This window comes from Doryrhamphus excisus, chromosome 15 (assembly GCF_030265055.1).
Source record: "Doryrhamphus excisus isolate RoL2022-K1 chromosome 15, RoL_Dexc_1.0, whole genome shotgun sequence".
Lineage (NCBI taxonomy): Eukaryota > Metazoa > Chordata > Actinopteri > Syngnathiformes > Syngnathidae > Doryrhamphus > Doryrhamphus excisus.
Window position 1 is genome coordinate 13,172,660 of NC_080480.1, and position 27,272 is coordinate 13,199,931.

The 27,272-nt window shown below is 42.7% G+C and overlaps 1 protein-coding gene across 4 annotated transcripts; it reads left to right on the plus strand.

The window, feature by feature from the left end:
* Positions 1–477: 477 nt before the first annotated feature.
* Positions 478–27,079, plus strand: pbx4 (pre-B-cell leukemia transcription factor 4). Of its 4 annotated transcripts, XM_058050283.1 has the most exons (10): positions 478–1,270; positions 4,329–4,442; positions 5,669–5,742; positions 19,060–19,304; positions 20,899–21,089; positions 21,217–21,352; positions 21,983–22,139; positions 22,963–23,033; positions 23,593–23,679; positions 24,777–27,079. In XM_058050283.1, exons 1-10 carry the CDS (start codon positions 1,089–1,091, stop codon positions 24,864–24,866), a joined length of 1,347 nt encoding a protein of 448 aa, XP_057906266.1. In that variant the 5' UTR covers positions 478–1,088; the 3' UTR covers positions 24,867–27,079. The 4 variants fall into 4 exon arrangements, with proteins under 4 accessions (XP_057906266.1, XP_057906267.1, XP_057906268.1 ...); XM_058050284.1 differs by lacking the exon at positions 4,329–4,442 and having other exon boundaries at positions 484–1,270; XM_058050285.1 differs by lacking the exon at positions 22,963–23,033 and having other exon boundaries at positions 486–1,270.
* The last annotated feature ends 193 nt before the right edge of the window (positions 27,080–27,272 follow it).

Sequence of the window (27,272 nt, forward strand, 5' to 3'; positions counted from 1 at the left end):
CTGGTGTCGCTCACAGACTATGACTGATTAAAAGCTGATTAAAAAAATGATTAAAAGCCACATATTTGCATTTGTATACACGGTAATAAGTTGAAATTGTTTGCTAGTCTTAAAAAAAACACTGGGCATTGTCTGAGGTCCTTAATTCATTCTATAATTTTACTCCACATATCGACAAACTCCAGATTTTTAATGCGGTCATACAAAAGTACAAGAGGTAAAATTCACAAGCTGTATGCAAAAAAAAGAAGTTACTGTTTTATTTATTCATGAATTGACATCACATTGACTAATGACTATCATGTTAATGACGTCAGTGGCTAGTCATGTGTAACGACTGCCTGCCACGAGGGTCCTTTCACCTGATAATTCACAATTTGGTGCTCGCGTCACAAAAAAAACAAAACAAATATGACATGAATATGTATTTGTCTGGTAACTGTTGTGACAATATGTTAGTCGTGAGGGGGAGTGTGGTGGTTTGCCACCCGCTAGCAAGCCGTGCTGTAGCTTGAGTTGCTTGAGCTCGCCCACAGTACAGCCCACATCGTCGCGCGACAGCAACAACAATGGCAAAGCGTTAGTGTGTGGCGCTAGGAGCTCTCTCTCTCTCTCGCTCTCGCTCTCTCGTATGCGGCCGCTACGTGTCCCCCTTTTCCTCCACTTTTAACTCGACTCGTTTTTTTTTTATTTTTTACGTCAAATTATTACAATCTACATCTTTTATCCTTCCACAATGTTCGAAGCGAACAGACCGTGTGTCCCCGTTGCTTGGCCGCTGGGTTGCAGCTACTAACCTAGCTGCCGTTTCACTCGGTGGTTAGCTAACATTTTTTTAGCTAACATTTTCCCCAAGCTCCGTCGTTTGTTTGTTTTTTATGTATGTAAAAAAACAAACAAAAAACGAGCGAATGTTTAAGGAGTGATCTGTTTTATGACAACCGTTGTCAAATAGCTGCTATTCGATACGAAGTGTTTGTATGTTTGTCGTGGAAACTAGTTTGCTGGCTAGCTAACAGGCTAGCTATTTGTGTGTATCCGCGTCAAGAAGGGAAAACGCTACCAGAGTTTCCTTTTTGGAGAAAGTAATGGATGACCAGACCAGGATGTTGACGGGTCTCACCGGACTTGGTGGACTACAGCCAGGCGACGTCGGCGACCCGGACTCGGTTCGGAAGCAGTCCCTGGGCCAGCCTCAGCAAGACATAGGGGATATCCTCCAGCAAATAATGGCCATCACCGATGAGAGCCTGGACGAAGCACAGGCCAGGTAAGAAGAGGCGAAGAGCCATTTTCCATCGAGCTGTGGTGGATCTTATACTTCACATCTATTATTCTATTATTGTCTCCATTCCTAATTTTCTTACAACTTTTGCAATCCATTATCACATAACCGAAGCAATTTAAAATCAACAACAACGCCAAAAAGCAGGACGGTTCTTTGTTATGTGCTCGGCTGCCTTTTTGGGTACATGCACTTCATTTATCATCACAACAAAACGGTCAATTTTGTTTCTTTATTGGGAAAGTTTCAACTTGAAAACGAGACAATGGTTGCTGCACTGCTAATTATCTCCAAACCACTTGGCTGCCACTTAAACTGCACTTGCATGGATCATATAACTGCCTCACTAGATTGCAACAGTAACATTTTTAGCACCGTTTATTATCATATTATTATTAAAATAACATGCATTTTTCACATGTTGCAAAATTACTCTTGTCCCCCACCACCCGAAAAAAAAAAGGTTCTGCAAAAGTTATGTTCCAAAAGCTGCACCACATCGCTGTTTGTGCCTAATGAGATTTGTCTAATTGCACCCAAATGTGTCTGAAAGGCGTTCTGCATCAAATGATAGTCGATGTCATTATCCGATGATATGCAAATGAGAGGGCAAAATGAATGCAGGGATTACTCAATTGGCCCAGTGACTGTGATGACAGCAGCCATTCATTCATAAGACTCCTCACTTAATGTTTGTATCTGAGACATTCCCTCCTTTCATTATCATTATTGTTACTGTTATTGAAGGGGAATATACGCCAGCAGTGAGCAAATTTGGATGCACCCATGTGCCATGTGGCCCAGGGAGCGTAAGGTCATCTTCCAGATAAAGCCTCACGATTTCAACAATAGGACGGCGTCCACTTGCAAGACTGTGGCCACGGTGTGATGTGTCATTAGCTAGTGATTTTCCACCCAACATTTGACCACCTGGTTCTCTTAATTAATTCACTCCCCTTTCACTCCCTCCCTCCCTGGTGTTCATCCTTTTCATTGTGTGCTGGGTGCAATCAATTCTCCTATAATGTGTACGCGAGTGCAGCTGTCCGCAAATCGAGTTTCTATTAATGAGGTGGTGTTGAAGGGGGAGGGATGATGCTATATGGCCAAACACGTTGGTATTTTTTTATGTGCAAGTTTGTTGAGAATGATATCAGACCTTTTCATTTTTTTCCCAGCATGGGAATACTGTGGTTTTAAAGAGGGCAATTACAGTAGTGTATGTAACAGGCTAAACAGGTTACAAATATATGTAACTAAAGGTGTGTCGGCTACAGACGTACACTTCATAAAAGTAGTGCTCGAAACTCATTTGAATGCCCTCTCGTGTGTCTCTTCCTAAAAACTTTCTGACATCACTATTGTGCAAACTATTTAACCAATACAGGTAATTCTATTCCATTGATTAGGTATTCATCTATTGAACCACAAGTGTGTGTGGGGGGGTGTCATTGTATAATTAGCATAATTGGCCTTGATGCATTTGTGCATGTCATTTTTATGGACGCTCAGACAAAAAATACTAAAAAAAAAAAAACAAAACAAGAAAGGCAAATATATTTATGAATGCAAAGAAACTTTATTCTGTTGCTTATTTTTGTGTTTTTTTATGTCACAAGCCTGTGAGTGTGTTCAGATTGAGAAGAGCGATAAGTACTTTTCATGTCTCTAAAATTCTTCAGTAAGACAGTTCCATTATAATGTGTTTATGAGGAAGGGTAAACAGATAGCTGCAAATCTAATCGTAGTGTAGTAGTATTGTAGTATACTAGTAGTATTGATTCGTGGACTGCTGTAGAGCAACTACACAGGATAGCCTATACAGAAAGCTTACTAGAACTTCCACTTTCTGTAACATTTACATGGATTTCCTGCTTCCCACCCAAACGGTCTGTTTAATTCATTCCACCCACGGCCCGCTGCCAGGCATGCCCACTCCGCTGTGATTGGTCACACTCCCAAGCGCTCCCGAGGACTTCCAGATTTACAAAGTGCAGTCAATCTGCAGCCCATATAAGGCAGTCCGAATCACATTGACGTCAGTAAGGTATTAAGAGCCAACCAAAACTTCTTTCAGGGCTCACTTCCAAATGCAAACCTCATTATCTGCCACTTTTGCATTGTTTTTCATGAGCATACAACATTGTAACAACATTATAGGTCAGAAAAGTGGAAAAGCATAACAAGTCCCCTTTTAAAATGATTTTCAATGGTAAGACTGGTCAGAAAACCTCATTGGAAATGCGGCAAATAAAGAAAAGGCTATTTTCTGATGCTTCCAACTTAATTTCAGTTTTTTTAATGACATAATGAATAGACGGTTAAGTTTATATAGTCAGTAGAGAGAGTAGAGGGCTGTGTAAATTTTTCAGGGAGTGGGGCAGGGGCCCTGAACTGTTTTTTTTCCTCTGAAGAGGGGGGCTCATTTTGCCACGCTTTTGAAAACCATGCACAAAACTTTCCGGCCTGAAAACTGTTTAAAAACTGTGCAATGTGTTTGTGTACTTTGGCAACAGCATTTTCGAGTCCGCAAAGGCAATGTTGTCAGAATGGTGGAAGGGTAAACTTTCCAAATGAGTGTAAATGCAAAAACAGGACACAGGCATGCATCTATACACGCACTAACACATCACTCTTGTTTACTACTGCTGATTTGGCATTTTTTTCATCATTTTTCTTATGTTGCTATGAATAATGCAAACACTTTCAGGACAGATATTCAGGTATTTGCAAGAAGTGGATATCTACGAAGGTACCGGTCCAAATTAGGATGGTTCAGCCCTGTGGGGAGTCTGCTAATACAAAACAGTATGGTTGTCTTCAGCGTGATACATTACTTTGGTCCGTTACGCATCCATTTCTCAGCCATGATTGACACACAGCCGCGTGACGACACATGACCATGACACTTCTGTTGTGGGGAGGGGGTGTGTGCTGAGAATGGGGTAGCGGTCAGGGCAGTGTGCCCCTTCCTGCACACCCTGCCCTGCCCTCATCCTCTCCCCCTCAACCATCCCAACCCCTCCTGTCGCCATATGTTTAGATGCTGGCCAGAGGATTCGCCGGCGCATTGGGGTGGATCAGACGACCCCACAGAGGGAGGGAGAGCAGGGGGGGGCATGGCAGGGGGTGGCCTGCCAGTCAACTTCCAGTACAGGTCAGTACAGGACCGCATGAGCAACCTCCCTCTCCCCCTCCTGCTCATACCCTCCATTCTGATGGCCGCCCTCGCCCCCCAACTCAAATCCAGCCGTGATGCATTTAGCGCCACATGCAAAACTTCTTAAATATTCTGCCTTCAACCCTCAGGATCCCGAGGCATGTCATTTAGGCTCGTCAATGCAGTCCCTTTTATTAACAATGCGATGGGCTTTCACTACTGGAATTGGTGTTGTGGTCAGGTGTTGCCAAATCATTCATTGTGGTTTTTCTCAAGAACAACTACTTTATTTCATTGTTTCATCCCATTCAGTCCACACTCATCCAAACCAGTCATGTGCTCTTGTTGTCTTTCATGTAAACACCCACTATCGGTGACCATTGCATCAAGTTGTGTTGCCATAGTACGCTTGTGTTGGTTCTTGCACAAATCACATCACATTTAAATGACGTCTATGACTATTTCAACAGTGTTTGGACATAATGAGATCCACAGAGGTAGCGGAATGAATCACACGCTTGGTTGATAGTCTTTAAAATGTGAACTTAATTAGTTTCTGCCCAACCTGCCTCTTTAAAAGTCAGCGCTAACTGTAACTGCAGTACAGCACAAAAGGTAAAATGACAGTGTTGCATTGTTTTGTTGACATTAAATAGAATATCTATGGAGATGATTTTCATATTTGGAGCCCAACATAGATTGCGGATCCATCCTGTTGTCACTCTACTCCAATACCTCTCCTATGCTAACTTCAACTTATAGGTGGATTTTGTGCATTATGGGCATCAATTATGTGAATTATTGCATGACTCAAGCCAAGATCTTGTATGATTTATAGTCGACAACCACCACACAACATGAAAACAAGCCAAACTATTTGTAACTCATTATTACTATTTGTAACTCATGAACTCTGACTATTATACGCCATTACTTTATCTCGCAGATTCATCCAAATGATGTCACAGCTTTTTTTTTCTCCCTTTGCATTGACACGTCAAGAGATAGTTCTGCAATGACAGACAGGCATTTCCTATGGAGAATGTCTTGAAGCTGTGTTGCTCTACGCTTTGAAACACTCGCACATACAGCCGTAGCATAGAGGAAGTTTTAAGAAGAGGGAGACGTGGAACAACTTGAGATGGAGGTTCTTTTTTATTGTGTTTCCTGCACGCTTTCTCCCACAACCCCCCCCTTCTGATTCCCTCTTCTGTCTCTTGCAGGAAGCATGCCCTGAACTGTCACAGAATGAAGCCAGCCCTGTTCAGTGTTCTCTGTGAGATCAAAGAGAAGACAGGTGAGTTTCTACTTCGCTCATTTCCTTCTTTTATTCTTGCGCTCCACACAGGTTTGGAGACTTGAGAGGTAGTGTGGCGCCTTTCCTGCAATTACGGCTTCCTCGATACAAAGTTACTTCCTTCCTGGCCCCACAGAATTGATGGAATATTGATTGTATTTCTTCTGTTTTGGCCCAGTAGATTCTTATTTTCAGAGTGTACGGGTAGCTGCTATTTTAAAGAATAAAAAATATCTCCTTTAGCCCCTACCTTTGTCTTATTTAAATTAATAGACTGCAAAAAAAACAATTCGATGACAACAGGCAGATATGAAAAAAATCTGCAGGGGGTTATTGCTTCACAGCGGGTGTATTATCCCATCTCCACATGTTATTTTTCTGGCGCACTCATACGACGTCTACACTCACACTGCATCGTAATGCAATTATGCATTGGTAATAAATTGCTATGCATATCCATGCAGTACCCTCAGCCAAACATAGAAAGACTTGTAATGTTTGATCTCATCTGGAAATGTGATAGAATATTATGTTTTAACATAAACACTTTAGTGAAGAACTTGCTCACGCTCACACAATTATTCTAAGCAAAACCAGCTGTTTATCGCCATCTTGTTAGCTATTCCAGTCAGCTATCTGACAGATTCTAGTGCGGTTCAAAGGACGAGGCTTAGGGAGGCTGGCAGATTGATGGTTATGGTACTGCGAATGGGTGGGTTTTTGAATTCTCGCTCCCCTCTCTTATCCCCCTCCCGGCTTCTTTTCTGTGTGCATCTTCTCACTGAAATCCTCTCTTGTTCAAATACAATTTGAAAATGCTGCACCGCTGCCTGTCGTGGCTCTCTGTCAATAATGTATTATTGCTCTCCAGTGATTGGAGAAAAGTACAGGCTAGGCTTGAGCGAGTGGGGCAGGGTACACAGTTTCCCCGGCAACCGGTCCTCTTATTTACCCTAATGCCATTCACTTTGATTTTCACATTTAGTCTGCCAGTGAACTAGCGAGAGAGGGTCTGTTAGTACCGTAGAGTAAAAGAGGAAAAAAAAGAAGGCTGATGAACGGTGGATTTATACTGGAGGTGAATATGCTAACAGTGAGATGCAGAAATATTTGGCTTGGCTTGTTAGCTGCTGGCCATCTGCCACGCACTGCCCTCCCAACTGCACTGTTACCTGCTTTGGCATTTCTCTGCTCCTCATAAGACCCCCCCCCCCTCCTCCCTCCCCCGCAGGCTCCATTATGTGCTGCTAGAATGGGAATTGACTTCTCCTCAGCACTGCCTTTTGGAAGACCCAATCAGTAACCCCCTTGTATCTCCACAGATTTTTTTTTTATGCAGTCTTTTTTATTTCCACTGACATGCACTTGTCAGCGCCTCCACATACACACACGCTCTCTTGTGCACATACAGTACAAGCACAGCAAAGGAGGATAAAAGCGATCTTTGGGTCTGCTCCTACTGATTCTGTGTTGTCCTCTCCTCCTCGCTCCCTCTGCCTCACTCCCTTTCTTGAAAGCGAAGACTTGCTTTGAACTCGGGGCTTTGATATGGTAATGTAATGGTGCTGTTGGAGGAGGGGATGGTGGGCCGTGGGGGAGGGGAGGTGAATTCCTCTGAGTGCTGCAGTTGGTTAGATTGTTTTCATTGTAAAGGAAATGTTCTGCGCAAATGCCGGTGCCCCCTTCTCCCTTACATCACCCCGCACCCTGCAAAAGCCACCCGTTATTATTATTTTTTTAACCCCCAAATGAAACATGACTACCATCTGCATGAAATGTAATACTCTTTAATACTTCATTAAAAACAGACCATGCGGGAGAAAATAAGTACACGGAGAGAGACAGGAAATGATCAGAGTGAAGAGTTAGGGGCTTTGCTGCAACTCTGTTCTTGCTCTCATGGGTATTTACTGTAAAAATAGCTCATAGTGCATTGGGACAGCATATGCCAAAAAATCTCCCACAAGCCACTGCAGCGATGCTCAGAAGTTTGTACATTTTAGTTTGGGCATCTTCTAGGCATTTTCTGTTTACCTTTTAAGTCCTCCGTTTGCTTTATGCACAACAATGTGAGCCTGTCACTCACTCTGTTCTGTCACAAGCGTCCTATTACGTGCAGCAACATTCCCGCTTTATTTTTGGATGTGTTTTGCATACAATTGTTTTTCAAGAAGAATTAATCAGACTGCGTGCAATGTTGTGCCGCGGAGACAGGAAAGTATAGTATAAGTACCTGGTTTCTTGCCAAACAAGTGCACTTTTTCATTGAAACACATGCCACTTAGCTTGAGTGGCCTTGTAGTCTAATGCAGGTAATTACCTAATAGGAGGCAAGCAGTGTGCAATTTTAATCTCAGTACCCGCAGATGTGGTCAGTATCTGTTATACCCCAACAATAGCCCATTTATGCAACCTATATACAATAGTGTTGTGGCTCGAATCAGTGGTGATAATATGACCCCGGGAATCCTTATCTCTGTTAATACTGCCGCGACCGTGACTACCCCCGCTCACTTAGCATTAGCAATCACAGTATAGTCACAGCACGCCTTATTGCATGCATGACAATACTATTTCAGCCACCAAATGGACCTCAATTACATGCTAATTGAATTGAAAGTTGTAAAAACACAAAGCAAACTGTTAATTAACTTAAGAGTTGTTTATTCAAAGGCAGAGCCGTGATTAGAATCTTGTTTTGATGGCTTTAACTTTTGAGTTGTTGAAGCTGACCCTCATGGGCAACCAAAACATTACAAGTGAGATAATAAGCCTTATCTTCCACTAATAATGATAACACCCCTTTTATAAATGATGGGAGAAACCTTTCTGAGGTTAATGTTGTTTGTTTGGAGGGCGTTGTTTAGCATTACCTGACGTATGTGCGATTAATTTTATGTAAGACGCATGAATCACAGGCCTCATTAAAGCCTCTTAATTATTACTAGTTTTTAAAGAGACCAATTTAGAACAGTGCCATAAAATTTTATTGTTGTGAGGAACCTATGGGCTGTCATTATTGTGTTTTTCATGAAGCCTTAAAGCAGTAGTAACCCCAGCTTCTCACTCGGACCGATACTCAGCTTTTTAATTATTTCCTGAGAGTCTACAATTTGATATTAATGCTATGCAGTGGAGCAGGCTTATCTCATTGCTTTTTGAGGCATCTCAGTTGTGTTGCGTGGTGTCCTGTCACTCACTCTCTGCAGAAGAGAATGGAAAAAAGATGGTGTGTTGGTGGGTGGGTGTAGACGGGGGGTGGTGGTGGTGGATGCAGGAGTGATACAAGGAGATTGATGAGGCAGTAAGAGCAGGAGTAATTACTCGATGTCCATTTCCCAAGCCAGATTGGCAGACGGCTAATATCACACAGACCCTTGGCCCTGACAGACGCACCGCCACCCTCCCACCCCCAAAACCTCAACCGCCACCCCCTCAGCATAGCACCTCAACCTTCAGCCCAGACCTAATGGTGTGTGGGCTGTGTGAGTTTCCCATGTGGTTTTAGTCCTACAGGAACAGGACGCATGCTTACTGACAAGGGTAACTGCCTAATATGATTTTGGCCATGTTTTGGTTGGTTATGTCACTCGGTTTTTACTCGTCTAAGAACAACATGAGCCTCTTAAAACTTATCAGTGCCATTTTTATAACGTGTTTACCCAACTCAGTTGAAAATGTCTTAATTTTAGAGTGACTGTATTGATTTCTATTATGAAAGGTGACTTATCACAGACATGACTGACAAGTAGCAATGGTATTACAGGCATTCTATGACTTGTGTTTGTGTCATTGAAGAGACAGTCGGCAGCGCTACCGGGCGCCAACATTTGAATATACTGTAAGCGTATATCCCGCCTCCTGCTGTGAGATACATGAGCTACACTGACGAAAAACACACACGCACAAGTCATGTTTGTTGTCAGCTAATACGTTCAATGACAAGCACACAATGACTGCTGTTGGTTGCTTCTCTGCGACTACTTTTGTGTATATACGTATACGAGACAGCAGTGAGTAACAGCCATGAACGGCACTCAATTTATTGGGGCTGAATGAAAAGTTACCTATTTTTTTGCTATTGAAAAATATAAATGGATGGGTTCATGCAAACCAGTCTTTAAAAACATATGATAGCCAATGGTGGTGCTCTTATAGATTTGGTTTCAAATTATATAATTTGGAGCAAGTTGCATTCCCCCTAACACCCTCATATGCAATGATCAAACAATGTACAGTATATTATATGCGATTTTAATACGGTTCCTTTTATGGGAACATTTTAAACGCACTTCCCTTAAAATAGAATTATTTCCAAATGAATTACTTATTGATCATTGCTAATTTTCATTGGGGTTACAAGTGACGCTATATAAGGTGGCCCCACACAGATTTATCTGCGCATTTTGCCCATTTGCAGCCAATGGCGGGTTATAGACTGGAAGCGCTAACTTGTACTTCATTACTTGGCAGTGCTTTTTATTTTCAACCCCATTACGTTTAAACGACTTTGCTTTTGGAAATCTGAAACCCATATCCTGTCACATTACTGCAATGTCATCATCTTTAAGTTGGGTCCTTCGCTTGTTTTTTTTTTTTTAAGAGAAGGAAATATTATGTGACTTGTCAGTACTGGGCCAGCATCACACGCCCGGTGACCTCTGACCTCTTGATCATCTCATCTGGTCTCATTCTCAGCATGTTCTGTGCCTCTCGCTGTGTTTTCTTCTAAAGGAAAGGTCTCTTTTAATCAAAGACATGTAAATATGGTCTCAACTGGATTGCAAGTAGGTTTGGTGGCAGAGGGGTGGGAGAATGTCGCATCTCAGCTCTTAATCCTGACTAATTAAGGATTAATTATAATTGATGGGAGCCTTCCTCCCCTCTGCAATTGTTCACGACACTATCCCAGTTGGTTTATTTCTCTCTTTTACACTCTCATAAATGTAAGAGTTGGCAATGGTGTAGCGGTTATAGTAGCCCCTGCACAGTTTACTCAGTCGAAAATGACTGTGATTTTGACCACCATTAGTCTGCACCGTTAGTCTCCTTGTGTATTTCACACTGGTTAAGATGCAAAAATTCAGCAATGTGACAGTCCTTCATTTTTCAAGGGGTGGTTTTAGGTTGAGGCTGATTGTATACAATGGAGCCCCGCATGGTCACAGATTTTTGCTTTAAAAGTGTTTCTTTCTACAGAAAATACATCTCATTCACCATAAGTCTGTGAATATATAAATACGTCATAGTACATGGTTGTCTTTATGCTTCACAAGTAATATTTTTTTGCACTCCATTGTCCTTGAAGGCACCATGTTTGTCAGGCAATTCTTCAGCATTGTGAATTATAATTTATTAGTAGAGACAATCTATACATTTTATATTTGGGTGTGACAGGAAATATATATATCAAGCTATTGCTTTTAGGGATGTTCGATATTATTGGACTATCGATAATATCAATATGGCCTTGATGTGTCAAACTGTGAAAACACCTCTATCTGATTTTTTTCCCTTTCAAACTTATGGATTGGACCTTCAGGACAAGATAAAATATATGTAGGATATACAAAATGTCATGTTACACATACCAGTATCAGTAGATTTCAGAGTTGGACAATATTGGCAGAAAAAGCCAATATGGGACATCCCTGTGATGGATTATCGATACACATTATCGAGAAATGTCCTCCACCGTTCCTCATCAGTGAGTCGCCATTTTACATGTTCTCTGATAGGAGGGCCTATCAAAAGCGGTAGGAAATTGGGCAGAAGAAGAAAAAAACAAACATGATGGCGGACCTGGCCTGTGGAACGTACAGATGGGCTAGCATACTTGATATCAAAAATGTGAACTAATGCAAAAATACGACACACGGCAAAGCCACCTTGTTCGTCACCACGCTCATGAAGAGAGCGCTTATTGAAAATGATATTTTTTATTCAAATGCTAAATGATGCGTTAAGCTGGAGTATGCTGCTGTATATCCCAGCTAAATCATAATCATTGAAACAGTCACTTTTATAGTAATTGTTCATCTGAAATCAGAGGACAATGTCAATGTCAAGCTAGCAGGTGGGTTTGATGGAGGGGGGGGCATCTTTATGTCAAAAATTGCTATTTTATTATCAAATTATCGCTATTTACTAACAGGCGTGGACCGTAACTCCCATAAAAACTGGGTATCTACTGTATCCCTCTTTCCCAATGTGTTCAGATTAATGACATAATGCTATACAAAGCTATATTCTGTCTCGTCTGTGGTTTGTTTTCTTTGATTTGGCTTTGAACTTCAATAAATAGTATTTTGATCCGCGATGAATGTAATTAGCCCGGTGGTTTTATTCCTCAAAGGTATATCAACCTGTGCAGGCCAAACATGTCCCCTCAGCTCTGTGACACCATCTGACTGTGTCATAATGCTTGTTCACGTGTTATAAATGAGGACCCGCTCGTCTGATCTATCGCTTAATTGCAGCATCATTTGCATAACAGTGCAAATTAACGACCTCTCAAATGAGCGTTCATTTTTCACAAAGTCTTTAGGAGCTCCTTAAGAGTCTGTGCTAATGAGCGCAGGAGGCAGCTGGCCTGATGAGAGTTGACTCGGATGGGGGGGTTGGGGGGGGGTGATCTGAGGCGTGCCATTGCCTCTTTTGCTTTTTAGGTGCTCTTCCTTGTTCTCCTTTTCCTCTTGTGACATTTCAGCTTTTTTTTAACTCGCTCTGTGCGCACAACTAAACAGGACATTTGGTGTTGTACTCAATATTAAGTCTTAAGCTTCCCAGGCCTAGCTAGTTTCTTTTGGTGGTTGACTCCAGGGATGTGCATATTAATTGATCGTTAAGATTTTGCTTAATTGTGGGGAATTAATTGTAATTGGATCTTGAAGTAATTGAATGCACCACTTGGCTGTAAGCAGCAGCGGTACTGCTCATTCAGTCTGGTTTGCTCTCTACAGACAGGGTGAGCATTAAATAGATGTAATTCAAGTATTTTATTAAATATAATGAGGAATAATTTACCGTAATTTAACACATAAGTTATTTGTGCGATTTGAGAATAGAGTTAGAAAAATACATTTGACTTTACAATTCTGGCTTCAATAAAACAAATTTACATATTGCATGTTTGTCCCCAGAGCAGACGGCATGACGACAGACAGAAGCACAGCAGAGTCAGTGTTGTTTTTTTTTTTAAACTTCATTCTGACCTGAACACATCAATCGCAGTACAATTCCAACACTGTACGCTGAATGTAGCTCCCAACTCACACACGTCTCCAGTCCATTCATCCTGGGAACGACACTTCCTCATACTCATTGCAAGAACGCGCCGTGTCACAAAAACGACTTTATAATGTTTGCGTGTAAATAAACAGGAAGATAAAGAAGAACATGAAGTGGATATTATCCTCACTTGCTTTGTAATTCATTCGGCTGTACAATTTGCTACATTATCTATGCTGGAAAATCCACTGAAAGTTCATTTACCTTAAATTACGTGATGTCTCTGAACACAACCCTTCGCATATTCTGCTACTATTAAAGAGACAAGTGTTAAGACAAATAGATTTTTATACTTGTGTGGTATCTTTTAGCCTGATTGACATATTCAGTTCATTTGTAGCTGTTAATACATACATATATATCATCCTGTCCTGTCATTTATCTTTCTGTTAATTAGATACAATAAAAATTGACATATTTCAGACGTAGTTGCTCATGGTGATTAATCATGATTCATTAATTTAAAAGCTGATTAATCTGATTAAAATCTTAAATCATTTGACAGTCCGAGTTTGTATATATAGAATCTATCCCTGTACTACCCTGTGCTAAGACAGTTATTTATTTGAGTGACTAGTAATTACACTAATTAAGTGGAATGCCTCATCCATGTGGTACATTATACTCTATAGTGTACATGATAGAAAATTCTGTTGTCCTTTCGATTTGTTACATATATTTTACTCATTTATTCTACCTACACAATTTGCCTAATAACCCAAAATATGCATATTTAATGATTAAGACATAGCAGGTCCTCAACGACTTGAGCTTTGTGCAGATGAAGTGACAACACTAATTGATCTATCCCTCATTAGTGTTTTGAGCGCTCGTGTGTGTGTGTGTGTTTGTTTGTGCTCAAGTGCGACGGTGTTTGTGCACGACTGTTCCAAGGCGGGGGTGAAGGAGGAAGTACGCGTCGTCATCTCTCTGGCGTCCAATTCGCTTCCCTTTTTTTTTTTAGTTAATTAAGTGCTGATTAATGATGTGCAGGGGGCTGAAGTGTAGCCCAAGGTATGAGTTGTCCAATTTTTACACCTTAATCAGACCGCAGCGTGTACACTATATATGTAAATGTGCGTGCGTGTTTGTGTCAGGGGTGGGAGGGCTGCGTGCAACAGGACTCTGGTGAGCTCCCCAAACAGATGCTGATTAGTGTGAGCTGCTTAAAGTAGCAATGAACATATGGATTGTGCTCATCAAGTTGACTGTACTTCACAGAAAAAAATCACCTTATTTCCTAAACAAACAGTACTTTATGTTGACAATGTATTTTAGTATTTAGAAACGCCGCATATTGCTGTGTTTTAGTCCAGAAGCCATTGTTTTAGCCTGCACTTGTACTGAGAGGAGAAATATGATCTCGGGGAAGAACTAAATTTGAAACACTTATATGCTAGGACTATGTTAAAAAGCCATAGCATTTCAGTATGTGGAATCAAACTATGGAATGGATTGAGTAAGACCCTCAAACAATGCACAACGATGAGCCAATTCAAGAAACAATACAAGCAGTTGATGTTTGCTAAATACAAGCATGAAGAGTCTTGAACCAGTCATGATGTGCTATACATATCACTATATTGACACTTACTATGGTACCCATTATGTCATTGTATGGTCATATCACCTTGTACTTCGGTATGAGGTGCATTATTAAAAAAAAAAAACTTAAACTGTATAATAGAAAGCAGGAAGTGAACAAATGTAACAGTTACTGAATGTAAAAGTACCAGATGGAGGGGTAGGATTTAATAAGCTTTGCTTCTTCCTACTCCTTTTGGACATGTGGAACTGTGAACTGATTATGTTATGCATTCAATTGTAATCTGATGCATGTTCAAATGAAATAAAACCATTACCATTACCATACTAGCACAGGAAGGAACCTGTATGTAACTAGCATGTATATCGCATTAAAGTTGCTGTCTTGGTTAGGCATAGCGTGGAGGCACTAACTTTTGGGCCGAAAATGGCCCTTGGACCCCACTTTGGACATCAAAACGGATATAGCTTTTATAACGCATTTCACAAATGTGCAAAAGTGCCTTTTCATTGCTTGTGAATGTCATTCTTCGCCCTCGGGGGGAAAACTAAAACATTAAACTTTGTTTTTACACATCTTGTTAAAATTCTAGGTCATTTGAGCGAGAAGTGGCAATATTTTTTTTTCCTGGGTAAGGTAAACTTTCACCATTATTGCACTATATCATTACTACGGAGATCTTTTTTTTTTATATAGTCTAGTGTGTCCCAATTCTCTTTATCTGTGTGAAGAAAGGCTAACTGATGCATTCTCCCTTTCTGGCACGTCTACTCAGGATTCTTTATATTTTCTGTAACCGTTCGGTGTCTCTCCCTCGCTTTGCACACTCACACACACACACAAACACACACATCTTCTCCTGTGACTCCTTTTTTGCAATTCTCCTTGGTTCTCCTTCCACCCTCCCCTCTCTCTCTCTCTCTCGCTCTCTCTCTCCCTCTCCTCACCTTTTTTTCCCTTCTTCCTCCCCTTCCCCTATCCTTCTCTCCCGCTCCCTTGCTCTCTCCCAGTGAAAGGCTGAGAATACCCAAGGGAGCTGATGCAATTAAAATGCTAATCCTGTCTGTCTACAGAGAGAGGGAGAGGGGGGGGGGCTGACAGCATGAGGGATTGCGGCTCACATGGAGAACTCGACTGAAATGGAGAACAGAGGGGGGGGGGGGGGGGGGTGCGCTGAAAGGGAGAGGGGGGAGGGGATGTGTGTTGAGGGGGGGAGACGGAGTGAAAAAGGGGATGCTAGCGAGGGGAAAGACAGACAAGGATAAAGCTTGTGCTGTGAGCTGAGCAATGATATACTGACTGCGTTTAAGTCTTATCTGTCCCCTCTGTGTGGACGGTTAATGTACATCACACCACAGTATTGCTTAGGCTCTTCACCCGTTACTTACAGAAGCCGCGCGTTGGCGTCTGCACAGCTTCCACACTGGCAGGACAGAAATGAGAATGATTATGTATGCAGCGAAAAGCCCAGCTGGATAGCCTGAATATTTCATAGTATGTGTTGCTCGCTCCATCTCTTGGTGCCACCACAGCCCGGCGAGGGTGGGAACATGTGCAAAGTACTGTGGGGGCCTAAGCCGGCGAATTTAAGGAGCGGTGCTTCTCATTAACGACACCATCTTACCTGCCGTGTCAGGGAGACGCTTGTGCAAAACGGCTGAGTTTTTTTTTTCTCTCCCCATTTTGTGGGAGATAGCATTTCCTTCTCCATCACATACATCAAGCGTGGGCCGTATAAACAAAAATGGAACCATACCGGTGGGCCACTTGAATACATTTTGTGCATGTAGGTCAGTACAGTCGTCTCTCGCCACATTGCGGTTAGAATTTTGGGGGTTCACTCCATCACAGTTGTAATAAATCTGAAACGTATTAGTTAAAATAATAACACCAGTTGTAGCTGCTACTACTAATCATATATGTTGATGTGTAGTATGTCAAGACATCTAAAATAGATGGAAGTAGATTAGCTTTATGTTTACGCTCAAAGAGCTACAGTTCCCATGATGCTTAGTGTGTGGAAACGGGAAGAAAGTCAGAATTAAACTCTGCTATCATGTTTTCATCGAGGTCATATGCAGCGTTTGTGTTTTGATCAGACAAATCTTAAGTATCTTTGATTAAATGTAGAATGACTACAGCTTGTTGAATTCCGATGAAAAAAAAAAAACAGTCCCACGTTGTGAGCCAGTGACGTAGGGAACGGCGAGTGCAGGTAGGATTGCGAGGATTATAGTGTGCGTAAAGCACTTAATGTGCGCTTCCAATCCCGCCTGGCGCACCGCCACTTCCATATTATGTATATCATCATTCACAGTAGCCATGGCGTAGCTTACAGTCTTCTGCCATGAGATAGCTTTTCTCTATACCAGAAATATTGTCATGTATTAATCTTGTGACACCCCTACTGATTATATCCACTTTATTGGGTCATCCAAGTGTAATGGTGACTATAGGGGTGTTATTTCCTGTCTAGAAGCCTCTAATGTTAAAACTTGAGTTTAGAAGGTCGAGAACAGGGGCTTTATAAGCCCCTATAGGGCTAAACTATAAAAATCCTACTTCTCAGTAAACCACCAAATAAAATAAAAGGAATATTAACAAGTAAAAAATATATTTTTGTCCATAGGATACAAGTACTCTATTCCAACTCATCCCAGCAGCTGCTTTAATACCACTAGACTGTGCTTGAGTGCAATTGTGGGTAATCACAGCTTAATTGGAGTAATTAGGGGAATGTAGGGGCATTAAGCTACAGCTGGGGGCCATAATGAGGTTGGTGGGGCGGGGTGGAGGGGCAAAGAGGGGAGGGACAGTTGGCGGGTGTGTGGGGGGGGGCAAAGCGGTGAGAAGCTCTAGGAGCCACAGTTGCCCTCTGTACTGTACATCAGCTGTATTCATCTCTGAGTGGGCAGTAAAAACCAACCCCTGACCCCCCTCCCTTTATGATGGATATTCAGCATGATATGCAGCACGTTAACTCGCATGTAGGAAAGCCCCAAGTCAATCCTGTTGTACAACAAGTCCAAAAGAGCACTTTTTAGTCTGCACGCTGTTGTTTTAATGTGGTTAAGTAGTGAGGGAGAGTGCCGGTGAGTGGCTGCAAGGGAGGGAAAAAAAAGTGGAGGGAAAATGATGGGCGAATCAGGGTCATTAGTTCAGGCGGCAGGGTCTGCTGCATTCCTGAGCCCTAAGATGGGGGAGCAGCAGAGCAGGAATGTGCCTTGGAAAAGAGACGAGACCTAAGCAGAGGGAAAGAGAAACAGGCAAGAAGGAACAAGAAAGAAAGAAGCGGAGGGGTTGGGGGGGGGTGGGGTTGGTTGGGAGTTGGACGCTTTGCTACAAATGGTGGAACTCACTCATTTATCAAACGAAGGTTAGGAAAAAAAAGCTCATCTGATCTGTCTGTTGCATCTGGAATGTTCCAGCAAAACTTTTCTTAACTAACCACATTTGCTGTGGAACCGCTAACCTGTTTTTCCATGTCGCTTTCTACACAATGACTCACAACAGCACTATTGTAGAGAGCCTTTTGAATGAGTTGACTTTGTGCACTCTGCAACCTTTGACTGTAATCCTTAAGGGAGGACGAGCTGCTCGCTGCACACACTTTCCTACAGGATTACTCATGCAACTAAATAATATAGCCTGAATTATAAAGAAACATTTGTGTGTGTTCCTAATTAATTTGCTCGATGCTAAACTGCGCTAAATTGCAAATTGTGTGGTGAGTTTAATGTAATTGTCATAATTGAATAAAAAGCATTTTCACTTTGACGCATTAGCCCTCAAATGGGGCCCGAGTAAACACCCACAGCAAAGAGGGAATGTTTCCATCTTAAGTCATCGTTGCATCCATTAGTACATACCGCCTTGAGCTACTTCACATGTGTACACAGTCGAGACTTCTTCTCTTACCTGTGAAAGATTTAAAATGGAGTCAAATGTTTGAGGCGGTGAAGGGGGGGAAAAAAAAAAAAGATAGTTGTCTCCCACCAGAAAGTTTCCACTAAGAGAGTGTTATCTGGAGGTTTGTGTATGTGTGAAAGAGAGAGATGAGAGCGGGCCTGCGGGCTGACAGAGGTCCTGGTATAATACAGTGGTGGAGAGCAGCGACTGATAACTATACTTATGGCCACTGGGGCTCATAGTGACAGCACATGCACTCCCATTACTGGTCCCATGCCTCATGCCCTTATCTCTGGCAGCCTGCCACCGAGGGACCACACTGCCCTCTGCTGTGCATCCTGAGCAAGCTGAGGCTCATTGCGTATTCAGTGGTTGCGTCCACTCGGGGGGGAGAAGAAGCCTGACTGGGTTTGACAGAGCCGCACCTCTTTTTTGAATTTAAGTTCATCCTCCAGTACTCCCGCTGAGCGCGCCGTCCTAAAACCGTGTGGTCTTTTTTTTTTTTTTGTGAGAACTTCACATACATCACCTGACCTAACCGCTTTCCATTTCTGCCTTCTTCCCCCCTCCAGTGCTGAGTATACGAGGTGTACAAGAGGAAGACCCCCCGGATCCCCAGATCATGCGGCTGGACAACATGCTGCTAGCGGAGGGCGTGTCGGGGCCGGAGAAGGGCGGCGGTTCAGCCGCGGCGGCCGCGGCTGCAGCCGCAGCAGGGGGCTCGCCCACCGACAGCAGCATCGAACACTCTGACTACAGAGCCAAGCTTGCACAAATTCGCCAGATATACCATTCAGAGCTGGAGAAGTATGAGCAGGTGTGGTCCTCAGGCTACTTTAAAGTACTTATGTTAACTTGTGTTGTTCAATGACGTGTGGGCGTGAGTTCTCTCCGGGTACTTTGGCTTCCTCCCACATTCTAAAAACATGCGACATGCGAGTGGTTGCTTCTTCATATCTGTTTTGTGATTGGCTGGCAACCAGTCCAGGGTGTACCCCGTCTCCCAGTCAGATGGAATAGGCTCCAGCATACACCTGAAATGAATGAATGGAGGTTCCAATGAAATAAGTCAGCAATCATAACTTAAATATTGATTTAATTTTCTACCGCCTTTTCCTCACGAGGGTCACGGGGGATGCTGAAGCCTATCCCAGCTGTCTTCGGGCGAGAGGCGGGGTACACCCTGGACTGGTCGCCAGCCAATCACAGGGCACATATAGACAAACAACCATTCACACTCACATTCATACCTATGGACAATTTGGAGGTACCAGATAACCTCCATCCATCTATTTTCTATGCGGTTTATCCTCACTAGGGTCTCCGGTATGCTGGAGTCTATCCCAGGTTAACTTGGGGCGAGAGGCGGGGTACACCCTGAACTGGTGGCCAGCCAATCACAGTGCACATATAGACAAACAACCATTCACACTCACATTCATACCTATGGACAATTTGGAGTCGCCAATTAACCTAGCATGTTTTTGGAATGTGGGAGGAAACCGGAGTACCCGGAGAAAACCCACGCATGCACGGGGAGAACATGCAAACTCCACACAGAGATGGCCGAAGGTGGAATTGAACCCTGGTCTCCTAGCTGTGAGGTCTGTGCGCTAACCACTCGTCCGCCGTTCCGCCCCATAACTTAAATATATGCAACTTATTGTTAAGACATGTAATTTCCACTTAGCAGCGCAGTTTTGAATAATTAAGTCTAATCTGGTTTCCACATTAGGGTATATATAGCGGCACAAACCACAAATGGAATTTTAGATACCACTAGTGTCATAACAGTGTTAGATGCATATGAAGTATGTAAACAATGCAAAGAGAGCAAAGTCACCGTAATAAGTGGAAAGCAGTGTTTATAGCCCCGCCCTTTTAGTTTCCGCTCCATTGTTATAGGTTACCTGGACAGCAGAGTGGATGTATGAACCTGATGAATCGCATTTATAAAAACACTTTTTAAGCCATGATGTTTCCACAAAGCGGCTGAGTTTTCAGCAATTAATCCTGATCTGAATTGCGTTTCCACAGTAGAGTATGTAGGCGTGATGGCAATAACTGAATTTGTTGCTGTATTTGTTACGTTTTCATCAGGGGTGCCCAAGGTCAGGTTGTTTACTGACCCAGTAGCATAGCCCAACGACAGGAAGAGAATGCTTAGCACAATTTAACCAGTATTGGATTGTTTTTTAGCATGTTTTTTTGTTGTATGTTGCCTCTGTTATATATATAATCACATTTCATAGCCGTGCAACACCACACTGTCCATATGAAGTACACAAGAATAAGATTTTTTTTATTACATTTACCAAACTGTCTGTGGTCATAGCGCCTGACAGCCACTATACTTGGGAGGGGGAAAAAAAACCATCTTTCAAGGCTTTCTGTCTTCCTTACCTCCGCAGGCGTGCAGTGAGTTCACCAACCATGTAATGAACCTGCTGAGGGAGCAGTCTCGAACACGGCCCATCTCGCCCAAGGAGATCGAGCGCATGGTGGCCATCATCCACCGCAAGTTCAGCTCCATCCAGATGCAGCTCAAGCAGAGCACCTGCGAGGCCGTCATGATCCTGCGTTCGCGCTTCCTCGATGCCAGGTCTGTATGGCTGCTTTTTGCACTGTGTGCGCGCGCCCGCTCGTGTGTGTGTGTGTGTGTGTGTGTGAAAGCTAGTCCACAATCACATTCCAATCACGTTGCCGATTATCTCCTCTCTTCATGTCAGACGTAAGAGGCGCAACTTCAACAAGCAAGCTACAGAGGTGCTCAACGAGTATTTCTACTCCCACCTATCTAACCCTTACCCTAGTGAGGAGGCAAAGGAGGAGCTGGCCAAAAAGTGTGGGATCACAGTGTCTCAGGTAAATTAAACCATTACACAGTGGTTACAAAATGCATTTATAGGCAAATTTTACATATGTCTTTGCCTAAATTGAGTATTTTCAATTATAAAAGTGGCCAAATAAGCTAAAATACATCAAATGAAAATGCATGCAAATTGTGAATGTCGTATTCTATATTTGTCACTACATTGTTCAGTGAGACAAGCCGCAGTGAATAAACAGGTGTTTTATTCACAACTAAAAGTGAACTTTGAACCCTTGACATCACTTCCTGTCCTCCACACATTAGGGACACATTTACTGCAACATGTACAAGCCCCAGTTTTAATTGTCTAATTAATTAATTAATTGTCTTTAATTGCCCCAGTACTATAATGTTATTTCATGTATAAAGGGCTCTAATCATGTTTAACTGTAGAAGATTAACAGGATTTCCTATCCCCTAACTAGGAAAATATTATATCTATAAAGAAGGAATCCGACTTGGCGGAAATTCACTTATTGTGGTACAGTTTATAACCAATTAACTGAAACTGAAAAACTGAATTAACTGAAATAAAAGAGGGATTAGTGTAAATCTAAAACATCTTAATGACATTGCATTTTTCAATTGTTTTCAATCCATCAACGTTATCTATCTGTCCCCAGGTCTCTAATTGGTTCGGCAACAAAAGAATACGTTACAAGAAGAACATTGGGAAGTTTCAGGAGGAAGCAAACCTCTACGCAGTCAAGACAGCGGTGGACGCCGCCAATGTGTCGGCACAGGCTAGCCAGGCTAACTCTCCGGCGACGCCCAACTCAGGTATCATGTGTTCCAACTCCTCCGTTATCTTACACTAACTAATGTTTTACCTCAAAATAACACAAGGATGTGGGAATAACACTGCAAGAAAAGTGAGCTGCTGTTTTTTTGTCATGTCAAAATGAATCTCAAAATTATCCCGAATTCTAAATTAGATTGAAATTATCCATTAGTGGCAAATGTTTCTCTCAGGACTGCAGTCTATTTGTGGTGGAGGTGTCCAATTATGTTGCAAAACGTGAATAAAACATGAAAATCAAAACAAACTTTCTTCTGTTGCTGCTTCTGGAATGCCACAAGATGGAGCGCTCTATAAATGTCTTTAGGTCCTTACCAATATTGCATGATTATTGGCCATCCCTAATTTGAATTCAAATAAATTTTTATTAATTAAAATGACAACTGAATTTTTTTTAATTAAATCTTTTTTTTTTTTAAAAAGCGTTTTTTCATAGCTTAAAATGGTTTAGGGTTCTTTTTGTGTGTATTTTTAACTACAGATAGTACAAAAATAAATGTATATAATATATATAAGTGTAATAGTTGTCATCTGATTTTGGGGTGGTGGTTTTATCCACCGGGTGAACGCTCCAGGTCATTGTTTGACCCCTTTCAAATAAGCTAGAGGCACTCCCCTGATACTGAAGCCCCTTATTTGATGAGAATTTACCACCATCTCCTCCTCCTGTCAGCGCACATGACCAGTGGTGACCTTTCACCCCTAATAACAGCACTGGGGCTCATTGGCTGTTTGGCTATACTTTCATAGCTGTATATATGTTGCCTGTGGGGTCACTGGGGTCATACGGTTTGTCTCACGCAGGCGATGCCTACCTTGGGTTGCGATTGCTGAACGGGGAGGGCATCAACATCGCCCCCTCTCTACAGCCGCAGGTATGCGCGCTGAGGGCAGTCGCGCTCGCTGACCTCAATGCTGGGATTGCTACCCTTTAGCATAGCATCCTCTTGACTCCCCCTCAGCCTCTCCTCAGACCCTGTCCTTTAGCTTTACCTTTGACCCTGACGTCCTTCCCCAGGAGATCCATACAAAGAGCTAGCAGAGTGATGTCAAAACCTTTTAGTTGTGTGAGCGATATAGATAAGCACGTCCTGTTTGAATTGATCCCTCCACGCTCCTCCAAGCATCCCTCTATATGTTCATACATACACCCCCCCCTTCCTGTGTAGAGCAAACAGAACACAACTTGTCCCAGTGAGTCTTGTTCCATGCATCATCATGTAAGTTATTATTAAGATGAAGCACAACATTTCATGCTTGGCTGAGAGAGAGAGAGAGAGTTCTAAATACACGAACAAAGTCGTAGCGCTGATGCGTACAGTACAAGATTATGGACACTCACTCCGCTATGTTGTTGTCTGGTTGTGGAGTTCTACATAATGACTTTGTGTAGTCACTGTAACGGACTAGTGTGTTTGTGTGTCATGTTGACAGGTGGATACCCTGCACCGTGCTACACACCTGACGGGCGGCTATGAGGAGCTGTCAGGTAGTGGCCTCTACACCCCTCATCGCCTGGATGTAAGTAGCAGTACTGCATAGAGACAGTATTACTGTCTAAACATGTAGTGAAGACCCCAATGATGTGGAAACCTCAAAGTTGAACGGGGGGGGGCTTTTTCCCATAGGAACCTTAGTGAGGGGCTTAATGCCCGTCTCACCGAACACTGACACCTAGTGGCCACTGTGGAATACACTACTAGTCACAATTATAGTAGGGGTGGGCAAAACTGTTCATTCAGTAAAAAGATCCGTTCATTTCGGTCAGTTGGTCGTTAGCCTGTGATATCCAACTGTGTATAGACTTGCTCAGCCGAGTCGAGTCAGTCCGTTCACTCATGTTCATTTTCGTTCCGACTCAACAGCGCAACAACACGTGATGACTAGTGGTGTGTCGGTCATGAACGAACGGGTTTTTTTTTTCCCCATAGGAACCTTAGTGAGGTGCCGAATGCCCGTCTCACCGAACACTGACACCTAGTGGCCACTGTGGAATACACTACTACACTACCAGAGTCACAATTACAGTAGTAGTGGGCAAAACTGTTCATTCAGTAAAAAGATTAGTTCATTTCGGATTTCCAACTGTGCATAGACCCGGTCAGCTGTGTCGAGTCAGTCCGTTCACTCATGTTCACATTCGTTCCGACTCAACAGTGCAACAACACGTGATAACTTGTGGTGTGTCGGTCATGAACGAACGGGTCAAAAGAACTAGTTCTTTTTTGTGAACGGAATGAACAAGGTCACAGACAGTGTCGGTCTCGGTCTTTCAGTCAGCTAACCCCACACACTCACTGAGCGAGGTGCGACGGTAGGATGAAACGCAGATACTCCCGCCCTGCAAAAGGAACGGTGACGGTGGGGCGGTGAACTCGTTCATTCTGTTCACAAAAAAGAACTAGTTCTTTTGACCCGTTCGTTCATAACTGACACACCACTAAATTACAGTGATTCCTTCATTTAGTTCGATCATTTTGCCATTTGTATGCTTTAAAATGCTTAATTAAGGCCAAGAATAAGTGGAATTTGCTTAAGTTTTAGTTCAGCTACAAAATAATGATGATTTATTTATTCATTTTTGAGTAGTAATCACCTTCCACCGCTCTTTTTTTTAGGCTAACAGCTGGCAGGACACAACCAACCCCCCCTCCGTCACCTCTCCTCCCGGCGCTCCTGGCAGCGTCCACTCCGACACCTCCAACTGATCGGGTGGCTCCCTTTCCTCCCCCCCCGGACCCCCCGCACTCTCATCGACTGCCCCCCACCCCCTGCCATCCGTCACGCCATTCCCTCCGGACTCCTCCTCTCCACAGGATCATTTCATATACACACTGTGCTGGACCACAGGACAGTCTAACCCCGCCCCCCCCTTCCCCCAACGGCTGTGTCATGATGTCTATACATGCACGTTGACCTCACACAGTGCTCTTCACCATCACCACCCCCTACCCCCCGCCTGAGAATCGCCTGTATGTCATCAAGCCCCGGCCGGCAGTGCAGGAAGCGGACCACCTCGCTCTTACCAAAAAGTGCAACACACACACACCGCCTGCACCTCCTCCTCCGCCGCCACCACCGCCATCGTCTCGTACGTCTCCATCAGCGTCGTGTCAAGCACAAGCGTGAGCATCCTCGTCATGAGAGGGCGCTAAAGCTGTTCAAAAGGTGGAGCCGGTAGGAAGAAGGAAGGTGGATGGAACTATAACAGCCCTTTTTTTTTTGTGTCGCTAACCACTAGAGGGCGTCGCTAACTTCTTTGCTTTCCGTCTGCTAGTTTCTTTAATTGTAGCCGATTTTGTTGTTTTCCTTCTAACGCTGTTTCACCAAGAATGCACCAGCCGCCGCAACCCCCCCTCCCAAAAAAAAATCCACATGCTAAAGCATCTGGAACGGCGTCAGGAGTGAAGTGGGGATGGGGGGGGGGGGGGGCTTTCAACATAGCAAAAATTGTCTTCCATGCATGTTAGGACTTCTAGGCGTGTTCTTTTTTTTTTTTTTTTTTCATTTAACTCTTTTCCCAGTTTTTAACTTTGTTTTTATTAAGTAAAACTTAGAAAAAAATGTAAAAAGGGTATAATTATGACAGTCAAGACCAAAAAACAAAAAAAAGGAGAAAGTGCAGCGTGTTGTTGCTATGATGTGTGCGTATCTCCATGTGGGGGGCGTGTGCTGCTCCCCCAACACGGAAGCACACCTTCTGTTGTACCAAAACCAAAAATACCACAGTCAGTAATGATGATGATGATGATGATGATGATGATGAGATGATGCCGCCACCCTTTCTTGTGTGTCTTTGTCTCTGTACGGCGGCCTCGTGCCTCAATTATTTTGTGTGTTTTTTTTTTTTTAAGGGGGGGGGTCGTTGCAGTGAAAACATACATATAATTCATTTTTATTTTTTGTAACTTTATTTTCTGTCCAATCAGGTGAGGGCTTCTCTCTCTCTCTTTCTCTCCCCTGATACCAAAAAAAAAAAATACTACACTCTTTGGAACTATTTTTTAGCTGTTTTTTAAATAAAGTTGTGATCATCAAGTTAGGTTGTCGCCTTATGATGGGAAAAAAAAAGTAATGTCCTTTTAAAAGCATAAACTGGCATCCGGCGTGGTTCTCCTGACTTTTGTTGCTCATGGCGGTTCATACGACTGTATTTTAGAAACGAAAACACCAAAATTGTCATCAAGCCCTGCCCTCTCCTCGCCCTTGCCTGCCCTGCCCCGCCCCATTCTTTTTTTTTTTCTACCTGTTGTAATGGATGTCACTGTACAGTTTGTGTAATGTTTCACGATTTCTTTTATAATGCTCGCTTAAGATGCTAGTTTTTATTTGACCTTTGACCCCCAAACAAACACACACACACACAGGACTCTATATAACTCTGTATCCACTTTTGATTATTATTATTTAGTTTTTCTTTTCGTACATAACCGGGTGGAAATGTTGGGTTGTCTGCTTGGTCATTTGCTGCTGTGGAAATAGTCTTTTTATTTTTTCTTTCTTTCTTTTAAATGGGTGAAAATGTAACAATGTGATGGTTCCCAAAGGGTTTCAAATGAAGCTTCTGTTCAATGTGAAGGTGCATGTTTGCTTTCAAGTGATGAAATGACCTCCACGGCAGCAAATGACCCATATAAGCCCTTTTTTGATTTATGATTATTTTCTTCTTAGTATATTTGTATCTCCTCTCTTTCCCTTGTATTTACCCCTCTCTCTACCTCTGTCTTTCCATCTCTGTTGTATATATAACCCCCCCAACCCTCCCACTCCCCCCCCCCCCCCCCCGCTGTTTTCAGACCTGTGCGTCTGTATGAACTCCTTTTATACCTCAACTTTAGAATTGTTCTAGAAAGAGTAAAAACAAAAAGGAAGAATGACAAATTGTAGTGTTCTTATTAGAAACTTAATAAAAAAAAAACAATTTAGTGTGATTTTTTTTCTCCCTTCCTTCTTCTTCCAGTATTTGATTTCAGATTTTAGGAGTGTTTCATTTTATAAGTTGTCACAAAAATGCTCTTGTGATAGTCAAATGTAATAAAAAGGAGAGATTGCACCATCTTCAGTCTTATAACTCTTTCAACATCAGCAAAACTACTATTTCTTTTATGCTTTTT